Raw genomic sequence first — 17,752 nt, forward strand, 5'->3', positions numbered from 1 at the left:
ACTTACAAAATGAACAAGGAATAATCTTGGTGTGCTACGACACACATATGTAAATAAAATGGGAAGACAACTGCCTTTCTGGGAGTATTCAAAAGCAGTACTTTCAGTAGGGGGATGGATTAAAAACTTTTGAAAACACTTCTATGATTCTAGATTGATATTTATTCTCAGGTGCCTGGAGAATCAAATCTTACCCTTTAGTCTTTACCTTCTTTGAAGGCCTACTGTTACGACAATGCTTTCAGAATGGTGTTCACATGTTCATAAACTGTTTCAGACATTGTCAGTTTTGTCTCTACAAGTAGATTTTAAGATCTCTAAGAATCATGTCTTCTCTTCTTTTGTACTCTACACTAACCTTACACAGGTCTACACAGGCATGCAGTAACAACCGGTCTCTTGGTTGGCTGGGGAGGGTGAGGACTAATATTAAATGCTTACTTTGTGTAAGGAACCTTGCTTATATTTTACACGAGTTATTTTGATCCTTATTTCCACCATAAAGATGAGGATATTAAAGGTAAGTAATTTTCCTTTGGTCACAGAGCTGGGAAGATGAAGGGTATGGGGAGGGTAGTAGAAACCAGTCTGAGTCTAAAGTCTGCTTTTTTCTTTTTTTATATATTATCTTGTAAAATCTTTGCTTTTTACTAACTCTGAGCTGAGTGAGATCATTCCTAGAGCAGGGCAGGAGCTTTAGTAGAACAAAAAATGGCTAACAAATTTTTCTTTATAAAATTTTCAAACACTAAAACATTTTTTAAAGAGTTCCTAGGACTCAAAATTGTTAGGGCTTACCTTGATCACCTCTGGAGTCTGCTGAATCAAAACTGCTGAAGTAGTATCTTTGGCTTTATCACCAACAGGACTTCTACAGACTGATAAATTGGCCCGGGAGGAAGTTGTCAAGGTTTCCTGCAGAATTTGCATCATTTCCTTCTCTTGTGATAGGCTCCCTCTGCTTGATTTGCATTCAACTAGTTCTTGAGCAAAGTCTTCAATGCTTTCCAGAATTCGCAGTAAGAGGGCTCGATCCTCTTCCTCTATTTTGTGTCCATTGGTTTCAATAATCCTTGTTAGACAGGAAGGCGAGACTTTTTCTATGGGTGAAGAGACTTTAGATTTAGGCTCAAGATCTACAAGGGTCTGACCAGTCAACTGACTGTGACTATTTAAAGAATTAGAGTTTTTACTCTTTGCAAGTGGCTCTCTTAGAGAGGTCTCCATCTTCTGTGAAAAAGATTCCAAATCCATTAACAATTTATCTATCTCTTCTTGGCTACTGGAATTTGTAGAATCTCTCTGGTCTCCCTCTTCAACTTTAGAAACTTTTGATTTACAGCCCTCCTTAGGTAGATGAACAAATGATTTCTCAAATATCTTACCAATTTCATTTTGCATTGAGGCGGGGCATTTTTTAAGATGAGAAGCATGTTCTGGAAATTCTGCTCTATGTTCATGTATCTTTAATAACTCATGACTAGGTCCATTCTCTGTCTTTTGTCCTTTATCTAATGCTTTCTTTCCATCTGACTCTTCTTCGATATAAAGAGTTTCCATTAAGTCACTAGAAGAAACATTTTCTAAAGGGTTCATGGTTAATGACTGTGATTGAACCCGGACAGCTTTTAGAGTTCTAGGATCATTTACCTCTAAGTTATATAAGGAATTTGTGGAGTTGTTTGGAATGGATTGTACAGTGTCCATCTTCCTAGAATTAGGCTTGTCATCTTGCAATTCAATAGTTTGAAATTGTCCAGAGTCAGAAGCTGAGAGCTGGACAACATCTTCATATTTAGGGGGTTGTTCAGTGCCAAACACTGGAGAGAAGGGAGTCAGCTGTAAGCTAGGCATATTACTGATCAGTTCTGTTAAATCTAGAGCCTCATTATTCCCAGACTGCATGAATTCAAATGGTAATTTTTTCAGATAGGATGCTAACCTGGTCATTACATTCATATAGACAGTTTCAGAGCTAGAAAATGTATCATTACCACTTCCTTCATTGATGCTACTCCCTGACTTTTTCTTTATGCATTGTTTTATGATGTCTGTGCATTTTTTTAAATCCTCAGAGCATTTCAATAGGATGTCCAAGCACATCTTTATGTCTGTCCCAGAAGAAAAATTATCTATTTTATGTTTTTCCAAAATCTGAGTAACCAAGTCTTCTTCAGAGAAGTTTTGAAGAAACATGGAAGTCAAGTTCGTATCAAGTGAGTTTCTATGAGATAAAGGTTTTTCCTCAACTGAAGAACTCCTCAGTAAACCAAAGGATGGGGCGTTCCCATCATTGTTATAATGGCCACAAAGCAAGTCCAAATCAACTGACCTCCTATTAAATGAGTCAGACTTAACTTTCCTTCCCTTTCTGTAAGCTGCATGGTTAGAGTTTTTGAGTTTTTCAAGGGAAAATTCTTTTATTTTCCCACTGGCAAAACTGATTGCTTCTCCTGCAATGTCCTTTAAGTTGCAGGTATTCTGAAATGTAGATCCTCTCTTGACCCTGGGTATGCCTGTGAAGGCCTGTTGGGGATAGTCTCCTTCAGTCGAGCAAAGCCCATTTTCTTGGGGTAGAAACATAGAGTTCAGATCTGCATCTTTGAACTGAGACACAGGGATGTGCAAGAGGTCTGCACAAACACTATGGTGTACCACAATGCAGTCAACTCCATGTGTGAAGGTGTGGCAGGTTCCAGTGCAATAATGTATAGCTTGTTCAAAACGCCGGTCTATCACCACACTGCTGTAGTGGTTCACAGTACTAACCACAAGTCTGTAAGTTGCTGCCATAATATCAAATCCACTTACTGGTGGGACTTGGAACTTTCTAGAACTTGTTTCATGAAAATTCTCCTAAATGACAATTAGCTGAAAATATATTTAATAACAATGTTCAGTGGTTTCTTCCAAATATAATGGCTTTTCCCATGAAGGGAAATCATTTATATTTGACGTTTGGTAACTATCAGCATACAGTAGCTGCTGCACATGTGTGCTTGTACTGGCAAATTTAATAATTTAATAATTGTGCTTTTTCATTTTATTTAGTAATATGATACTGCAGAATTATTTTGATGAAAGAACATCCTCTTTTAGTTCTTCAACAGTTCCATAGCATGGAAGTTTGCTGTCATAAATTTACTATCATAAATCTTAGTTGGTAGCAGAGAAGTATTGTGATAACTGAGTCCTCCAAGGGTTTAAATGATCCATTTTTCTGTGAATGACAGAGAAACCTGTAATAAAAAAGAAAATAATTAAAAGGAAATATTATTTTTAATGCTGGAACTTTTAATTTCCTCTTTCTTTGCATCCCATATGCAGTTAACCACCGAGCCTTATTATCTGCAATATCCCTTACAGCTGATATTCAGCTCACGCCTTTGTTTCATCACACCTTATACTCCTTATTGCCTAGAGTAATATTACCTCAACTCTACCTTGTCACATCTACCTCTGAGATGGATTTCTTATTGCATGCTCCTTGCCACCTTATATGATACTAAGCTTAGATTTACATGGCATTTTCATCCCTCACAGCTTAAGAATTCACATTTCTGATCTCCTCATGGATCACAGCAAGTCTACCTCTTTTAGACTCACTTTTAAGTCCCTCAACACCTGTTCCCATCCATCTATAATCATATTTTCTACTATGTCCCTGCACCAACCTTTCGCTTCCATCAACCTAGTCTTCTCAAAGACTACCAACACCTAGTACCTGTTCTTGAGTCTCAAATTTCCTTTATCCTTAGAAATTATTCTCCCATCATCTTCTCTTTGCTTACTGAGAGAAAAAACAGGTTTCATTACTGATCTTGATCCCATCTCCCAGATCCTGCCCCATGCGGATATCTCTCTCTCTCTGCATCAAGTGGACAGAAGTGACTTAATCATTCTCTTACAAAAAAACGGCTTTTAAAATATACTATAGTTGCTTTCCAAGAAGGTTCTGTCAATGTATTTATTCAGTCAACAAATACTGGCTACCTACTGTGTGTACCAGGCTCTTTGTATACACTAGGGATAAAGCAGGAAATAAAACACGGGGAAAAAACCCAATATACAAGTTAAACATATAAACTTACATGGTGGCATGTGTTGGGAGAAAAACAATGCAGGGCAAGGGTTTAGAAACACTGGGAGGGTTCTGTTTTATGAAGGGTTGTCAGAGAAGACCTCACTGACATCTGAAGAGCAGAGACCTGAAAGACTAGAGGAAGCAGGCCAAGGAGATATTATGAGGTAAATCCTCCAGGGCAGAATAACCGCAAGTACAAAGGCCCTAGAGTGGAGCATGCGTGATTCACTAAAAGAATGGCAAAGAGACCAAAGTGGGTGGAGCAGAGAAAGCAAGGGGACAATGGGAGATGACATGGCCTGCAGTCCCAGCTAATCGGGAGGCTGGGGCAGGAGAATTTCTTGAACCCAGGAGGTGGAGGTTGCAGTGAGCCGAGATCATGTTACTGTACTCCAGCCTGGGTGACAGAGCGAGACTCCATGTCAAAAAATAAATACATACATACATACATACATAAAAATAAGTAAATAAATAAAAATCTGATGAACTTTTCATGAGTCATCTTGCTGAGAAAGAAAAAGGGGATGGGGTAAGACTTAAAAGAACGAATCACAAATTTAGGTCTTTGAGTATGTTTTGAAAGGACATCAACAGCAGAAAATCAAACCTCAAGGGGTGGCACCAATGACCAATGAGAAATTTACAGTCTAGTATTCCATGGTGTATATGTGCCACATTTTCTTAATCCAATCTGTCACTGATGGACATTTGGGTTGATTCCAAGTCTTTGCTATTGTGAATAGTGCCGCAATAAACATACGTGTGCATGTGTCTTTATAGCAGCATGATTTATAATCCTTTGGGTATATACCCAGTAATGGGATGGCTGGGTCATATGGTACATCTAGTTCTAGATCCTTGAGGAATCGCCATACTGTTTTCCATAATGGTTGAACTAGTTTACAATCCCACCAACAGTGTAAAAGTGTTCCTATTTCTCCACATCCTCTCCAGCACCTGTTGTTTCCTGACTTTTTAATGATCGCCATTCTAACTGGTGTGAGATGGTATCTCAATGTGGTTTTGATTTGCATTTCTCTAAAGAATGAGTTTGTGTCCTTTGTAGGGACATGGATGCAGCTGGAAACCATCATTCTTAGCAAACTATCGCAAGAACAGAAAACCAAACACCGCATGTTCTCACTCATAGGTGGGAACTGAACAATGAGATCACTTGGACTCGGGAAGGGGAACATCACACACCGGGGCCTATCATGGGGGGGGGAGGGGGGAGGGATTACATTGGGAGTTATACCTGATGTAAATGACGAGTTGATGGGTGCTGACGAGTTGATGGGTGCAGCACAGCAACATGGCACAAGTATACATATGTAACAAACCTGCACGTTATGTACATGTACCCTAGAACTTAAAGTATAATAATAAAAAAAAAAAAAAGAAAAAAAAAAAAACAATTAAGTAATATTTTACCTTCAGGGCAATACCATATTGCAAATTTTGTACAACACAATGAGGGGGGATTTCTTACTACCCCTCCAGTGCCTGAGGCAATTTCCAAAAATTAAGCTCAGATTTTTGAGTTGGGAGGGGAATAAAAATTATGAGGGTCCCTCAACACACCACTGGGCCCTGCACAGAGCTGGAGAGATGGAGTGGCAGTAGCAGGGCTCGGTTTGGTGCCTGATTCCTTCTAACTATCTTCTGGCAATATCCGTGACTCATTGCCAGCTTCTTCTGTGCTAGCAGAAAGTATCCCAAATGCCGGAAGATTGACAGGCTTGTCCCATTTATAAAACCCATGGATGTCTTCTAGCACATAGCACAGAATGGTGTTTTGCTCTTGAGTGAACAAGAAGCCCAAAAGCAGATTGGGAGATATCTTTTCTTTCTGGTCTTCCTACTCACAGGGAGCCCTGTGGATTAATGGGTTGTTTTTTCATAATTGGTGATCAATTTCAATTTTCTTTGACCCAGATACACTCCCCTCATCAATGGCACACATAATTGTTGGCTGGAGTTGGGGTAAAATCCATGCTCCGTGAGCCACGCTGGTAGTCTTATAATAGACCTCCATTTTGCTTAAGCTAGCTGGAAAGAATTTCACTTAGTTACAGCTAAAATAGTGTGAAAACTAAGGTTACCATGCCAATTTATTGTTTGCATTAGTGGATTAACTATTTTTGGAACCTCCTAATGACTTTGAATAAATTGTATTTGATAAGAGTAATGAAAATGAAAAAAAAAAAAAAAAAAAAAGAAATTTACAGTCTAAAATAATTTGAGTTAAAAAAAAAAAGCACCAAAGCATCAAAGATTACTTTCCCTGCTATTTGTTTCAGACCTATGGGTGTAAAATTCTGCCTTTTTATTCAGACCATAATTCAATTGATGCCCAGTTAACCAGATGGAATCTTAGACATGGAATCTAATCCACTATTTTCAGTCAGAGATCCAACCTAACTCAGAAGCACCATGCTATCCTGCGTCTAAGAGAAAGTTAGGCTGCATGGGTTTGAATCCCAATCCTGCCAGTGTGGCCTAATATAAGCTGGTTAACCTCGTCAGTCTGTTTCAACAGCAAAATGGAGAGAATAATAACATCCATCTCATGAAGATTAAGTTAACACATGTTAGATGCTTACAACAATACCTGAGACTCAGGAAATGCACAATAAATGTTATTGCTGTTATTGCTCTGATTCACTTATTAAACATTCCCTACTCTGTGCCAGACCCTGGGAGAATGTTGCCAAATGACATATAGTGATGGTCTTCAGAGTGCTCAACGTTTAATGAGGGCAGGGACAGAAGCAAGCAAGCACAGCAGCTATCAGGAGTGAGATCAAGTTTCTCCCATTTTGCTCCCACAATTAATAAATGTTCTTTTCAGAAAAGTTGGACAATATTCACTAGCAGAAATAAACACTGTTGATATTCTTATGGATATACTTTACCTTTCTCTTACGAAAATTTATAAATGTATATATTTTTTACAAAATTTGGACCATACTATAACTTACTTTGACAGTATCTCATAAATGTGCTTCCATGTCAAAACAGACACAGAGCATTTTAATGAATATTCTATCATATAAACAAAATTATTTAGTCATTTCTTATTGCTGAACATTTAGGTTATTTACTCATTGTTTTCAAATGAGCAGTGATAAACATTCTTTTACATATACTTTACATAGCTCTTCAGTTATTTGCGTATAATATATTCCACATAGTAAAATGTTGAGTCAAAAGATGTATATATATATGTGTGTGTGTGTGTGTGTGTACATATACTTTTTCAAAAAAGGTCATTAGATACACAGGGCCAATCTAGAAAAGGGCCTGTTTCTCCATGTTTTCTTGGACTGATTCCTTTCTTTAAATTTTTGGTAATTTGATCGATGAAAAAAACAGAATTAACATTGTTTTGATCTTCATTTCCTTGATTGCTGGTAAGCCTGAATATCTTCTCATTTACCTATTAGACATTCTGTCATTGTTCACTTGTGAAGCCTTTCTTCATGTCCTTTTTCTGTTTTGAGAGGGAGCATCTGAATCAGACTGAGGAGTCAGGAAAAGCTTCCCAAACTATAGCGATGTAGGTACATAATTTTGAAGGATTAACGAGAGCTACTTAGACAAAAAGGAAGGGAAGAATACTCCAGGTAGAGGGAAACACATATGTGAAGGCAGAGAGGCAGAACACTGCACAGTGAGTCCCGAAGCACAAGTAGTTCCAGCTAGTTTCACTGGGGGGCGTATAGAAACAAGCAAGAGGGCAGGAAAAAAAGAGCAGCAGCAGCAAAAGCCAACCACAGTTAGCCTTTGTGTGCTAAACTAAGGAGTCTGAACTTTATTCTGAAAGCTATGAGAAAAACAAAGACTTTTAGGCTAGAGAGTACCATGATGAAATTTGTTTTAGGAAGATTACTGTAGCACCTGAGTGGAGGATAGATAGGAACCAGACTGAAGACCTAGAAATCAATTAGGAGGTTATGATAATAATCTATGCAAGAAGTGATGAGAATCTAAACCAAGTAGGTGACAGTAATAACAAAGAGGAGGGCACTGACCAGCCCAGGAGGAAGAGTCCATAGAACAGCAGGAGGGGAAAGTGACAGGGAAGAATCTTAGGTTTCCGGCTTAAGTACTGGGAGACTTGTCTTGCTACTCCCAAGACAGACTTTTTGTTTTTGTTTTACAGGGGGTAGCCACAGGACAGATAAAGTTATTTTCTGAATGTGTTGTTTGAGGAGGTACCTGTGGAATATCTAAATGGTAGATGACTGAATGAAATGTGAACATAAAAACCTGGAGGTCAGCAGAAAGATCTGGGTTGGAGACGCAGCTCTGAGAAGTTACTTAGGGTGAGTGCATAAAGTGAGGACAGCTCTGGACTGAGGAAAAGTTGAGGATCAAAGACATTTGCAGGTTGAAGAGAGGGACAGAATTCTTAGAGGGAGTCTAAGAAGAAAGAGAAAAAGATAACTAGAAAACCAGGAGAAAGCAGTTTTATGGAGGCTGAAGAAGGGACTTTCCAAATGGAGGTCACTAACACTGGATGTTACTAAGCGGTCCAGGAAAAACAAAAAACTGGATTTGCCAATATGAAGGTTGCTGGTACCCTTATCACGTGCAATTGCAGGGATTTGGTGTCAAAAAAAATGGTGTAGGTAGACTAGATTTTCCATTAGTTTTTTTTTTGCTAAGAAAAGGAGGGCTAAAAAATGGCAGCTAGAAGAGAATGGAGATACGAACTTTTTCTTAAATGATAGAAAATATTTGAGCTTGTGTACATGTTGAAGGGAAAGATCCAGAAGAAGCTTTGGGGACCCAGGAACTAGTAGCCAAAGCCCTGGTGAGGGGATTAGCCTCAGAGGAAGGTGGAAACCTTTCCTAGTGAGGCAGGGGGAAATAAACCAATTTATATATGGAAGAAGAAAAATATAAGGAATTTTTCTCTATGACAGCTTCAATTTTTCTCAGTGAAACCGAAAGCAAAATTATTGATTAAAATTTAGGGGAAAGGAGAGGTATTAAGGAATTTGGGAAGACAGTGAAAATCTGAAAGAGATGTTAATGAAAATAAGGAGGTATCTGATTAGCAACAAGCAAAAGGAAGGATAGATCCTGAAACATTCAGCAGGACTGATGTAGAAGGAGAGATGGTACAAATGACTGGATTGATCCAGGGCTTCCCATGAAGGCCAGAATACAAAAAGAATAGCAGCAGGAGATTCAAGTAGGTGTAAGCACTCACATGAGAAGTATGAGGTAATATGTTTATTGATTAAATAATGTTGATCAAGAAAGAGCAAAGGAGAGAAAAAGTTTCTTAGCAATTTACTAAAAATCTTCCACTAGGATGACATCTGTTTTTGCAATAAGCTTTGACTCTGTTACATTAACCAACAAATATTTCTCTCTGTATGTTAGTGAAGACTTCATTAAATCATTTGAGATGTAGAAGGTCTATTTTTTCATCAGGCTTCTTTTAAAGTTGATAGAAATGTGCCTCTGCTAACTTCAAGCAAAAAAAATGTGAAGACAAGAAAACTTCAAAGTAGAAAAGAAAACCTTAAAAATGTTCAGAAAAATGGCAGTTTAGAAGAAAAGTTTGGTTATCAATACATTTTTAAAAAGCAGCAGTCTTTAAATAACAGGAATAAAGAGAAAGTTTCTGGTGCCAGAATCACATTAATTATTGAGCTACAGTATTTTTCAATTCTAAAATACATTTTTTTTTGGACATTTTAACATCACTGACATGGAAATACATCTTACAGTTGGTAGCACCTTAAAATCCCTATTGGCCAGGCAGAACTGTGACATGGTTGTCATTTATTGAACACACTCTAGTAAGGTCAAGAAAACACCATTGTAAAAAACCATGCAGAATGACTTGGCAGAAAATTCCCAAAGGTCATAGCAGAACACTCTTTTAAGAAATGCGTCATCAGCAAACACTCTGGATGGCAGAGAAAGAAAGTATAAACATAGGTGGCTCTAAATTGAAAAGTGATTTTAAAGAGTTTGAATCTGAATGGAAGAAATTCTAGAAATATTTTAGCCAATTACTTCCACTGTATTTATATATGCACAAGAGTGATATATATAATTAAACATATCTGTCAGGCCTGGTGCGGTGGCTCATGCCTATAATCCTAGCACTTTGGGAGGCCAAGGTGGGCAGACTGCCAGAGGTCAAGAGTTTACAATCAGCCTCGCCAACATGGTGAGACCCCATCTCTACTAAAAATTCAAAAATTAGCTGGGCATGGTGGTGTGTGCCTGGAATCCCAGCTAACTCGGAAGGCTGAGGCAGGAGAGTTAATGGAACTCGGGAGGCAGAGGCTGCAGTGAGTCGAAGGCTGCAGTGAGCTTTGCGCCACTGCACTCCAGTCTGGGCCACAGAGCGACACTCCATCTCAAAAAAAAAAAAAAAAAGAAAAAAAGAAAAACTCTGTCAACATAAGTCTCATAGAACTCTTTCTTTCAATAAGTTAAAAAAGTTCTAGATGATAAACATTCTACCATAACCAATAGGGTTTTTTTCTTTCTTAATGGCACATTAAAGGAGTGTTTTATAATCTTAGATGAGATAAAATACGAGAAAAATTTTCAGTCTAAATATCTGTAATAGTCTGCTTTATACCTCTAACACAGCAGATTACTTGGGAAATCATAATTGTTCTAAATGTGTACATTTATGCCACCTCAGGTCTGTGGCATGCTGCCAGCCCCACTCCTCAGGCTTTTGGTCTCTGCTGGTCCTTTCATCTCCACAAAGGGCAGAGTCTGTTTTCCTAATTTCTGGGCAAGTGGTTCATATGCATGTTTAGAGTTCATTCAACAAATAGTTATCAAGCACTTACTATTACCACCACTTTAAGCAGATTACGATTACTCTAACATGTACTTTCCAGTGTCTCTGGAAAGCTCCACAATAAACTGCTATATGACAATTCCTAATGAAGAAGATCTGCTGTTAAACAAAGGTTTAGAAGCAGCAGATAAGAAAAGTTCGGATGGAGAGGAACTGGATTTTGAAAGATAAGAGCCTTATCAGGAAAAAACAGGTTGGACTGCGCCTTGTAAGCAAAAAGGAATTCCAGAAGGCACGGAGATAGGAAAAGCTTGTGTGTTTGGAGAGGTATAAGGAGTCTGGTATTGGTAACGTTGAAAATGTGCAGTATGGGTTTCACAGTTTTAAGGTCTCCTCCAAATAATAATAATGAGAAACAGGAACACGAACTGCATCTTCAAAAACCTAAGAGAAACCTGTAACTCCAGATGAAGACAGAAAAGAGAAGTAGGCAAGGCAAATGACTTAGCTTACTGATGACAAGCAAACCAATTCACCCTGCACAACCCAAAGAAAGCCAAGGTTTGTCGGTAGCAGGTACCACAGAAAATGGAGTAAGGTAGGAGGAATGAACATAGGGGGACTGTCTGAAAGTCTGTAAGAGAATAATTAGGTCTCCCTACCCCGACTCCACAAACTCAGAAATCATCCCTCTTTCATCCTGCTGAAGATAGAAAGTTGACATGCTGGGAGGAAAAAGCTGAAACAGAAAAGTACCAACATCAGGCGCATCAGACGAGATGGTGGTAAAGGACTGAAAATAAAGGAGGCCCGGGTCACCAAAAACCAGGCTTACTACCTCCAGCTCCTAGTCTCCACTGTGGATTAAAGAATCTTTTTCTGGAGAAATAGAAATCTCATCTAGCCACATGATCACCTTACAGCGAAGCCCACTAATTGACAAATGCTGCCCACAAACACAGAGCTTCCCTTCAGCTTTTTAGAGAGCTTCACTTTTACTTTGAAATCAACTTGATAATTTACATACAATAAAAAACATATTAAGTGTGTAGTCCAGTGAGATTTGACAAGAGTCATGTAACCGTTGCCTTAAAAAAGACGCAACATTTTTATCAACGCAAAAAATTATCCCTAGGCCTTCTCTCAATTTCCCTTACCCACAATATCCAACAACCACTGATCTGACTTCTAATACTATACATAAGTTTTGCCAGTTCTAGATCTTCATATTAGCATAATTACATATGTACTCTTCTCTCTGTCTTCTCTCATTTAGCACTTAGTTTTGAGATTTATCTGTTTTACTGTATGTTATCAATTGTACATTCCTTTACACTGCTGAGTAGTATTCCACTGTATGAATATACCAGAATTTGTTTATCCATTCAAATGTTCTGATGCTATTCAACAAATAGATAAAACAAATTCTGGTATATTCATACAGCTGATGGACATTTGAGCTGTTTCTAGTTTGGACTATTATGACTTAAAGTTATTATGACTAATCAAGTAAAAGTCTTTTTGTGGACATGTGTTCATTTCTTTTGGGTAATTAGCAGTGGAATTACTGTGCCATGATAAATGCACATTTTACTTTATAAGAACCTGCAAAACTGTTTTCCAAAGTGGTTCTACCATTTTATACCCTTAGCAGCACTTGAGAGCTCTAGTAGCTCTACATCCTTTCAGATACTTGTGAATTTTAGCCATCTTAGCGAGTGTTAAGTGGTATCCCACTGTGGCTTTAACTTGCATTTTCCTGCTGACTAATGATGTTGAGTATTTTTTCATATGCTTATTAAAAATCCATATATATCTTCTTTTGTGAAGTGTCTATTCAGAACCTTTTGGGTCATCTTTTATTACTAAATTCTGAGTTCATTATATATATATATTTTAAATACAGATATTATCTCCTAGTCTGTGGCTTCTCCTTCCATTTTCTTAGCAGTAGCTTTTGAAGAGTAGGAGGTTTTAATCCTGTAAATTAATTTTCATCAATCCAATTAATCATTTTTTCTTTTATAGTTAATACATTTATATATACTACCTTAAGATCTTTGCTTATCCTAAGGTCATAAGGATTTTCAATGGTTTTATAGTTGAAAAGAATGAAACACTTTCCTTGCTTGACTCCTGGGACATATTTGGCTGGTTCTCCACCTGCCCTTTGAAAATTCACTGTCTCCTTCCTTGCATCTCTCTTCTTGTCCCCTATGTGCCAGCCTTCCTCAGAGTTTTGTCCTTTGTATGCTCAAATCTTGTCTACTTTTGTGGCTTTAAAATCTTTATCTGGTGCTTCCTCTCAAATATTTATCTTTAACTCCGGTGTCTTCACTGCCAAGTATATTTAACTACATGGGGAATATTTTCTCCTGAATGTGTATTGAAATCCATGCCTGAAGCTGAATTCATCTCCCTGCAAACATTAGAGTTACATTTTTTGGGGTGTCTCTCCCTGATTTCATGGAGAAATTTAGGAAGTTAATATATTCTTAAACATTAGTGTAATGATGTAAATTATTGAATGGTGTTACACATACTATGTTGCTATTTATTTGTTCCACTTCAGGAAACATCTGGAGCAGAGTATGAGGTAAAGAAATTCCACTGCTTATCTCAGCTGATGAAAAGGTTCAAGAAGAAATGATCAACATCAATCATAAAGAAAAGACAGAATTGACTGAATGTCCATGTCACCTAGGTAGATCACTTGAAGACTAAGAGTAGAAGAAAACTGTAGAAAACTGTCTTGAAAACTTTTTATTTAACAGAGTACACAAGGTGTAATGATTCAGAAGTAATGAGTCATTTAGAAATAATAAAACTATTACTTTGCCTGGAAAACATAGGCAATCTTGGGTGGATGACTCAGTGTGGAAACTGCTTCCAAAGAACAGTTTAAAAGAATACCAAAAGTATATAGTAAGGCCTATTTGTGGAATAATAAAGGAGACCTGGAATATTTTATTGTGTCCACTTCAAAAATAGTTGAGAAATTTAAAAAATACAATAAATAAAATTAATATAGTTGAGAAAATAAAACATCTCTTATAGAAAAGATTTTCTGATGCTCAAAGAAACTGTTTACATGGGTATGAAAGAACAATTAATGCTTTAGGTTTAGGGCTAATGTCTGAATGAGGCTAAGGGTAATATAAAAACATTTAGCAGTGGACCTGATTTGAACATATGGGAACTAGGAAGTGCTTACTTTTATTTTTACCGCATATGGGAATTAGGAAAAACTTACTTTTATTTTTACCGCAGTGGAGAAACAGGAAATATGGCTGAAGGGAAAAAGCACCAGGTGGGCAGTCAGAAGCTCCTGGTCTCAGCTTCTGCACCGACTAGCTCGGTAACTTGGTCAAGTCACTTCCCTCACAGGGATTTCATCTTTTCTTCAGGAAAAACAGGATGAAAATGGCTCTGGGATCTAGGGAACACGAGAAGAGCAAAATTTGTTTTTTCTTGGTTTGAATTAGGAAAGGGCTACATTTTACCAGAGAACTATTTTGTATTATTTGATGCGGGAAGTATGATGAATAGGCTATTAATTTTTAATGCATGTAATCTGCAAAGCTACTGATTTCTCTGAGAACTATCTCCAAAAGGAATATTTGGGGTTAAACTTTTACCATTTTCTAATTTTAAAAAATTCTTTATTATATACTCCAAAATATCACCAATAGTTTTTGTCTCTGTCTAGCTATATTATAAGTTACTTTAGTTCACACAATTTCCTTTTCTAAGTATTTTTCTTATTTTGGAGGAGAACATATAAGAATCAGGTAATGATCTATAGGTAAAAATCATTCAGACAATTTAGAAGAACACATGCACTTTATAACACAGTTTAATAAACATTTGAGTCCCACTACAGGCCAGGTACCCTTCAACATAAAGAACTATGAACTCTATGGTTTTGCCTCAAGCAGCTCACAGTCTGAGTGGGCAGGAAAGTGGATACATAACCTTTAGGCAAAAGAAGACACAACAGAGAGGGGATCTGACAAACCCAGTCCTGGAATACAGTAGTGTAGTTGGCTGAAGGGAAAATGTCCTGTGAGAAAAGGGAGCAAAGCAGAAAGCAGCATGGGATGTGTGGGACCTAGCAGGAACTTGGTATTATCTGCGTGTCAAGTTTGAAGACAGGCTTCCAGGAGCCAAAGCTGAAGGAGTGGGGGCAAAGGTAACACAGCACTAGAAAGCCTCTGAGAGGTTACAAATTGTGGTTAGGGGAGGAGACAAGATCAAATGTGCACTGTGGGGTATTACTCTTTGTAGCATTGTGGAGGGCAGACTTGGGGACACAAAATGAAGCTAGGTAGGCCAGGCAGAAGGCCTCAGAAGAGTCTAGAAGAGAATCAGCGAGGCTATAAATGAAGGCAGCTCAGCGGCTTAAGTTGACTAATCATGATCACAAAACTATGAGCAGGATCTGAACATAACACTTTTATCTTTAAGTCCTGTCCCTTTCTAATTTCCTGTACAAGCACGAATTCTGGTTAAAGATAACAAGAAATCTGAAATTTATTTTTATTGAGTATGGATATATTTTTAAAAGGACTTTATTCATTAATTTATAAGTGCTCCAAATGTTCAGGGCATTATAGAAAACAAACAATGCTTGTTTGTAAGAATTTGTGAGATGAAATAAATGAGACAAAAAAATAATAAGTCAATTCATTTAAGAGATATTTATTGAGCTCCTCCTGGGTCCTGATGGAGATCACATTCTAGTGACAATTCCTTTTAGAACACCATTTTTACATCCTCCTTCCCTTCCCTGACAAGTTCATTTTGATACAAGTGAGCAGAGAGGGACTTCAGAGCCTAGTGGATTCTAGATGATGGCCAAGAACCTATTGTAAAATAAATAGAATAATGGTATCAGGGAAAAGCTGCTCATTTGGGATAAGAATCCCAAGGAATGGTATGGATGGCAGTAAGCTGGGGTGGAGCCTGGACCTGCCTTCAAGGCAGTTTGGATCTGACAAACCAAAGTTACTATTTTTGTCTTTTTAAACAATAGTTCTAATCTTTATAAAAGTAATGACTGCAGAAATTAGACACACTGCAAACAAAAGTGAGAGTGATACCAGAGAAATTACAAAGAGGAAAGCAAAGATCACAGCTAGAAGTAGTATCAATGTGAACATTTTTGTAAATATCCTTTTCAGCTTTAAATATACATATACACATATATAGTCATGGAGATTTTTGTGCATATAACTTTTTAAACAAAAGTGAGATTAAATTATAGTTTATTGCCTGTTTTTTTCCACTTAATAGAGAAACTCCTTTCCCTGAAAATAAAAATCTATAGTATACACCTTACAGACATTGTATGGGCACAGTAAATTTACTCATTTAACTCTCTAGTAAGGCACGTTAGGCTGTATGGTAAGAAAGGTACAGAAAGGAAGCAAGCAACAAGCAAATGAGAAAACTGACTTCAGCTGTGGCAGCATTCTGACTATTTTAAAGGTAGAAAGAAGGTAAGACATATGGAAGCTCAGGAGATTTTTGTGTTCCAGACATAGATGAATAATGTCTGAATCTGGAATTCTTTGTGGATGAAGAATAATTTCCAAAAGGGAAACAAAAAGGGACTGCAACCCAACACACACTATAAATGAAGTAATTTCAAATCTTCACATCTGCAGAACAGATAGATAGAATGTCAAGAAAGCACTGAGACAACTAAAAACGGTGGGTGGACTGCCAGGGAAAAACCAAGTCTCATCCTAATGATCATTCACAACCACAGCTTTCCAAGGAAGTGGCAGAGCTCCCAAACTATGCTCTAATAGAAGATGTACTGAGCCTTTCTCATGAGATGCTAAGTGGCTTTAAGACTTCATGTGTCCTCTGGGTCTCCACTTTCTCAAGTGTTTGGGTGGGCTCTGTGGGTTAAAAACTGTGCTTGTCAAAGTCCCCTCGGAAGCTGCATTTTCTACTGCAACAAAACAGCTCTACTTTTATCTGTTTTAGATACTGGATCTCCAAAAAAGGTTTTATTTGAAAAAGCAGTTCTATAGCTAAAAAGAGTTCTTAAAATAACAGCGTTAAAAGAAAAATAATGTTCACCCTTCAGCTTATTTGTTAACCACAAAGGGAAAAATGTAAACATATAATGGAAAGACCTGAACATTCCCACCTTAACATGTCAGACAAACCTGGCATCACTAATGGTGGGACAATCACTTAATATGTGCCTCCCAAAATGATTCAGTGTGAAGACTGCAGCAACACTGATGGAATTTCCTCAACAAAAATATTTAATCAATTAATCCTTTAGATCTAATGTTCAAAATCCAGAAAAATTTCTCTATACATGCTATAGAGAAATAAGTTAATACCATGAGGAAGCAGAGAAATTCATGATATGGATCATTCTATAAGACAACTGGCCTGGTGTCTTCAGTGGGTTAGGGGAAAAGGAAGCAAAATGAACACTAGATATAAAGGTTCTGAGGTGGCAGCATGGCTTGAATGTTTTAGCAAGAGTGAGAATGCCAGTATGACTAGACTTTGCTCTTACCTAAGTGAGATGGAAAGCTACTGAGGAGTTTTAAGCAGAGAAATGCCATGACCTGATGTTCTTCACGAAATCATCTGGCTGTTAGGATGAGAACAGACTACACGGGACAAGAGTAGAAGAGGGAGGCCAGAAGGAGGGCTATTAGAACAATCCATGCAAATGATGATGCTGGCTTGGACTAGGTGGTAGCAGGAGCAGGGTGAAAAGTGGTCAGATTCTGGATATATTTTGAAAGTAGAGCCAATGGGATACACGAGTGGGTTTTATAGAAAAGAGGGAGGTCAATAATAAATCTAAGAGTTTAAAAAAACTGTTTTTTTGTTTTTTTTTTTAA

At 37.6% G+C, this 17,752-nt stretch overlaps 1 protein-coding gene across 7 annotated transcripts in view; it reads right to left on the bottom strand.

The window, feature by feature from the left end:
* PPP2R3A (protein phosphatase 2 regulatory subunit B''alpha) overlaps positions 1 to 17,752 on the bottom strand; it is a 195,511-nt gene that overhangs the window by 153,428 nt on the left and 24,331 nt on the right. For 3 of the 7 annotated variants that reach the window (XM_038002837.2, XM_038002838.2, XM_038002839.2), the window contains 2 exons: positions 14,125 to 14,307; positions 799 to 3,239 (listed from right to left, as the gene is read on the bottom strand). In XM_038002837.2, coding sequence (XP_037858765.1) covers positions 799 to 2,793 — 1,995 coding nt within the window. In that variant the 5' untranslated portion in view covers positions 2,794 to 3,239; positions 14,125 to 14,307. Of the gene's footprint in view, positions 1 to 798; positions 3,240 to 5,339; positions 5,408 to 14,124; positions 14,308 to 17,752 lie in introns of those variants that run through there. The other 4 variants (XM_008009046.3, XM_038002842.2, XM_038002843.2 and 1 more) reach the window with 2 other exon arrangements.

The sequence above is a fragment of the Chlorocebus sabaeus genome, chromosome 15 (genome assembly GCF_047675955.1).
Source record: "Chlorocebus sabaeus isolate Y175 chromosome 15, mChlSab1.0.hap1, whole genome shotgun sequence".
Lineage (NCBI taxonomy): Eukaryota > Metazoa > Chordata > Mammalia > Primates > Cercopithecidae > Chlorocebus > Chlorocebus sabaeus.